The sequence below is a fragment of the Buceros rhinoceros genome, unplaced genomic scaffold, assembly GCF_000710305.1.
Source record: "Buceros rhinoceros silvestris isolate BGI_N320 unplaced genomic scaffold, ASM71030v1 scaffold26264, whole genome shotgun sequence".
NCBI lineage: Eukaryota > Metazoa > Chordata > Aves > Bucerotiformes > Bucerotidae > Buceros > Buceros rhinoceros.
This window is the reverse complement of record NW_010410375.1, coordinates 487-4,830: the sequence shown is the minus strand read 5'-3', so window position 1 is coordinate 4,830 and position 4,344 is coordinate 487. Positions and strand designations below refer to the sequence as shown.

Genomic DNA, 4,344 nt, shown 5'->3' with positions numbered 1-4,344 from the left:
TGAGCTGCTGGGGCAGCAGCTACCAGAGTCCCTCAGGGCTGGCCCCATCCCCAGCTGTGCCCTGGGTGCTTGTACGTGCACCAAGCCCAGATGTCCCTGGGAAACACATAAGCTGCTTCAGCTTCACCCCCTGTTCACAGCTGAGCTCGGCCCTGTGCCTGACTGGTGCCTGGGAGCCTGGGTGTGGGGAAGGTGCAGGACAGACTGCACCTCCTCAGAGCCTACTTAGTCCCGGAGGGCCCTGGTTGAGGGAGCTGCACCCTGGGCCATGCCTCCACACAGGTTTGGCTACACCATTTTGTTCTCCCGCCAAGGTCTGGTGGCAACACCAAGTCAAAGCTAGAAAACCATGCTTTGGAAACGCACTTTTCAATAAGATGGTGATTTGCCAACCACCTCTCAGCCCTGCTCTCCGCCTGTCCGCAGAGGCTGCTTGTGTGCCAGGGAAGCCCGCGGGGAGCAGAGAGGCAGGCAGTGCCAGCCCTGGCCAGGCTGGAGGATGGGAAGGCTGGCGGTGGCTGCCCCAGGCACAGTCAACAGCACACAGACACCCAGAGAGCAGCCCAGGCGCGGGGAACACCCACACACCCGCTTTAATCCTGGCCCTGAGGTGGCTGGAGGCAGCTCAGAGCAGGGGGATGCGGGAGGGCTCCCAGAGACGTCGGGCCAAGTCACAGGCCTGCTGGACCACGAGCTCGGAGGGGATGATGCCCAAGTGCACAGTCAGCAGCTCATAGCACTTCACCACCTCTGCCTGGTGGTTCTTGCTGTAATAACGCAGCAGCTTCCTGAGGAGGAGAAGACAGAGGGCTTGGTAGGCACAGCGCAGACCACCTTTCTAACCACCCTTCCCCTAGAAAGTCCCTGTCAAGGACACAGTGCCCATCCACCAGCAGAACCATGGCATCAGACTGGGGAGATGGGCTGGTGCAACTTCCGTGACACCACAGCACTGGTACCACCCTGCAGCAACATCCCAGTGAGGACATCGCCTGTGGGGACCTCTGTGCCAGCACAGCCCTGGGTCCTGGTGCCAAACCACAGGCCTGGGGACCACTCACCTGTAGTAGTCTCCTGCCAGCATCCCAATGGGAGCAGAATCATCAGCGAGAACCGGCACCTCCATCACCTCCAGCTTGTAGCCCTGTGGAGAGGTGACAGCAGAGGGCAGGAGGAGGGAAGGGACTGTGGAGGAGCTGGAGCTGGCTGTGGCTACAACCCTGCTCCCTGGCTCCAGAAGGTGCTGGGGGAGAGGGACGTACCAGCTCATTCTCAAACCAGAGAAAGTAGGAGCAGCAGTAGTCACCATCCTGCAGCATGAGTGTCGTGTAGCCCTTCTGCAGGTATCGCCGGGCCAACGCGATCAAAGACCAGACCTGGGGGACAAGGCACACCTGAAGCCTGAGCAGAAATCCCTCCAACTACCACCCCCTTCTGTGGGCCCCATCCCAGCCCCACAAGCAGTACCTTCCTCTTAATGAAAGTGGCCAGGGGGCCCTTGCCCAGCTCGGAGCTGGACTTCTCTGTCGTGCTGAGTGACGGTGCCATCATCTGCCCAGCTGTGCGGTCCACATAGATGAAGTGCACCAGGCCAGGAAAGTCCTCAAGGTACGTGGGGTGGGTTAAGGGTATCCAACAACTTTGGTGCCCTTCCACAACAGCCTCTGAGCCTTGGGGAAACCGCCTTTGCCCACCACACTCTTCCCCTTGATCCTGGTGCTTTGGGGACAGGGTCCCACTCCCACCTCTGCTACCCCCTCGGGGACCCCTCCTGTCCAGGCTGGGTTTCCAGCTGCTGGCACAGATATGACACCATGGTGGTATTGCGTCTGCTCTTCACCAGCAGAAACTCCCGCCAGTCCAGCAGCTTCTCCCTGCCAAGAAGAGCCATGGTAAGAGGCCAGGAGTCCCCAAACACCAGCACAGGTGGGTGTGGGGTAGCCCCCCAGGGATGCCAGCCACCCCCATGCACTCACCTCATCAGCTTCTGGGCACGGTCCCGCAGCCCCTGGGACAGGCTGTGGCTGGTGGAGGCTAGGAAGAGCTGACGGTACATGGAGCAGAGCTGCCGCTTCACATTGGCCACTGCCTGCAGCAGCCTGAGCCAGAGACACGGGTGGCACCAAGTCTGGCCCCTGGGTCCCCAGCGCGGCAGGGATGGCCATGCCATCCCCTGGACTGGCCAAGGCCCCCGCCCGCCCTGGAGGGTTTCCCCGTTTTTTCCCCTGGGCCCCCAGCGCGGCAGGAATGGCCAGGCCACCCCCTGGACTGGCCAAGGCCCCTGCCTGCCCTGGAGGCTTTCCCCGGCCACCCCATACTCACTCCACAGAGCTTCCAGGCTCATTCCGGGAAAACATCTTGTTCTTGAAGTCCACCCAGGTGTTCTGCAGCTAGAGAGAGACAGGGCTCAGTGTCAAGCTGTGGGGACACCAGGACAGGGTCCTCACATTCCCACTCCCACCTGGATGTCCTGCCCACTCAGCTTCTTCACAAACTTGTCCATGCGCTGCCGCAGCTCGGCCAGGAATGGGTAGGAGCGTGGGGCTCCCACCTCCGGTCCCTCTTCCAGCTTCCTCTCCAGCACCAAGAAACCATCCAGCAGCTGGTACAAGGTGACAGCCACCGGGGTTGTGGGGCCCTGCCGGGGAGGGGAGAGGTGGGTCAGCCAGGACGCAGCCCAACACCGCTTTCCTCGCTTCAGAGGCAGCTCACCTTGGTCAGGAGGATGAGGGAGATGCCCGGCCAGAGTGGGAGGCAGTGCACAGTGTGTGGCAGCAAGGGACAGTAACCTTCCCGCAGGTTGGCGTCCAAGAAGATCCTTCTGGGGTTTGAAGCTTCAGGAACCAGAGGCCCCAAGGTCTGGAGCAAGTCCTCTGCCATCTGGGGAGACAGGGGAGATGCTCAGCCCCCAGCAGATTTGAGACAGCCCTCAACAACCCAGGACACTCTGGAGGGACACAGCAATGCCCTGGAAATTACAGCCAGGCACAACTGAACTGAGGGAGCTGGAGGGGCCATGCAGCAAAAGATCAGCAGTGAGGGAAGTGCCCAGGGACCCCAAAAGAGCAGCAGATAGAAAGAAAGACACGAGTCACAAATGCCTTATGCCGAGGTGAGCCCTTGCTTGCTGAGCTGCAGAGGGAAGCAGCCCAGAAAGCCCAGGGGCAGCAGAGGGAGACACCAGACTGCTCTGAGGCAGCCCCGGCCCCACTGTGCTGACAGCTCTGGACAAGGAGCCCATAAGCAATACCCCAGAGAGGGTGGTCACAGCCTTCACCAACATGGAGGATACAGAGTGCATCCCCAACCCTAGAGCCTGAGGCACCCACAAGCGCAGCACAGCAAGGGATGAGTGACAAGGACCGGAGAGAGACTGCAAAGAGCACCAGGACAGGCTGAGGTGTGGAGCTGGGAGGGATTGCAGGACCCCTCACTCACCTGGACATCCGCAGCTTCTGCCTCTCCGGTGCTCAGGATCTCAGCGTCCTCTAACCAGCTCTCACTGCCTGCAGGGAGCAAGCAGGTTGCCCTCCCTGCTAGCCCCCGCCTCAGCCCCGGAGGCTCCGCAGGGCTGGGGGGCATGGGGCAGGGCTGCTGCCCGGCTGGGCACTCACCCGTGCTGTGCCTGCCTGGTGAGGGTTCAGGTGTGTAGTAAACCTCAGGCATGGAGGTGTCTGTGTCCTGCTGGTGAGAATGGTTCGGTCCGCAATGGAAGCAGTGCAGGAAGCCCAGCCAGCATCCCACCCAGCAGTTCCCAGTTCCAGGGACTTACCTGGTCATCCGAGTCCTTCTCTGCAGCTCCATGGGAGCCAGGGCTGCTCATGGGGATGCTCTCGCTTCTCTTGGGTCCCTGGGGGAGCATCTTCCCTGCCATGGGCTTCCAAAAAGAGGGGGCAAAAACCCGAAGCTTTAGCTGCATCACCCCACAGGGGCATCCCAACCCACTGTCCCCCACACGCTGCTCTGGAGCACCTGAGGACTGAGCTCTTCCTCAGTGCTCTGGCTGGGGTACAGGTCCTGCACCAGGAGTATGAGGACGAGCAGGTCAGCAGGGCGGATGGAGCTGGTGTTGCGGCTGTGGGCCAGAGAAGGGAAGGGTCAACTGGGAGGGCGAGCAGCTGCCCTGGGGAGGGTGACGGGGCTGGGTGCACCTGGAGTAGAAGGCCAGCAGCTTGGTGTGCACCAGGAGAAAGGCATGGCACACCTCATCCCTGCCACGATCGGGACTGGTGTTGATGTACTGCACCACCTGCTGCTCCAGGAACTCGATGCACTGCTCGCACAGTTGAGGGTGGATCAGCCGCTCCACAGCCTGGGGTGCAGGTAGGAGGGAAAGCTGCTGAG

General features: G+C 61.4%; 1 protein-coding gene across 1 annotated transcript in view; it reads right to left on the bottom strand.

Moving 5' to 3' along the window:
• Positions 1 to 625: 625 nt before the first annotated feature.
• Positions 626 to 4,344, bottom strand: part of HPS1 (Hermansky-Pudlak syndrome 1) — a gene marked incomplete at its 5' end in the record, with an annotated part of 4,102 nt that continues 383 nt past the window's right edge. Inside the window, 14 exons of the mRNA XM_010135602.1 lie at positions 626 to 788; positions 1,062 to 1,144; positions 1,263 to 1,376; positions 1,468 to 1,612; positions 1,809 to 1,874; positions 1,977 to 2,099; positions 2,323 to 2,390; positions 2,462 to 2,638; positions 2,713 to 2,880; positions 3,439 to 3,506; positions 3,615 to 3,681; positions 3,773 to 3,877; positions 3,973 to 4,075; positions 4,152 to 4,312. Coding sequence (XP_010133904.1) covers positions 626 to 788; positions 1,062 to 1,144; positions 1,263 to 1,376; positions 1,468 to 1,612; positions 1,809 to 1,874; positions 1,977 to 2,099; positions 2,323 to 2,390; positions 2,462 to 2,638; positions 2,713 to 2,880; positions 3,439 to 3,506; positions 3,615 to 3,681; positions 3,773 to 3,877; positions 3,973 to 4,075; positions 4,152 to 4,312 — 1,611 coding nt within the window. The remainder of the gene's footprint in view (positions 789 to 1,061; positions 1,145 to 1,262; positions 1,377 to 1,467; positions 1,613 to 1,808; positions 1,875 to 1,976; positions 2,100 to 2,322; positions 2,391 to 2,461; positions 2,639 to 2,712; positions 2,881 to 3,438; positions 3,507 to 3,614; positions 3,682 to 3,772; positions 3,878 to 3,972; positions 4,076 to 4,151; positions 4,313 to 4,344) is intronic.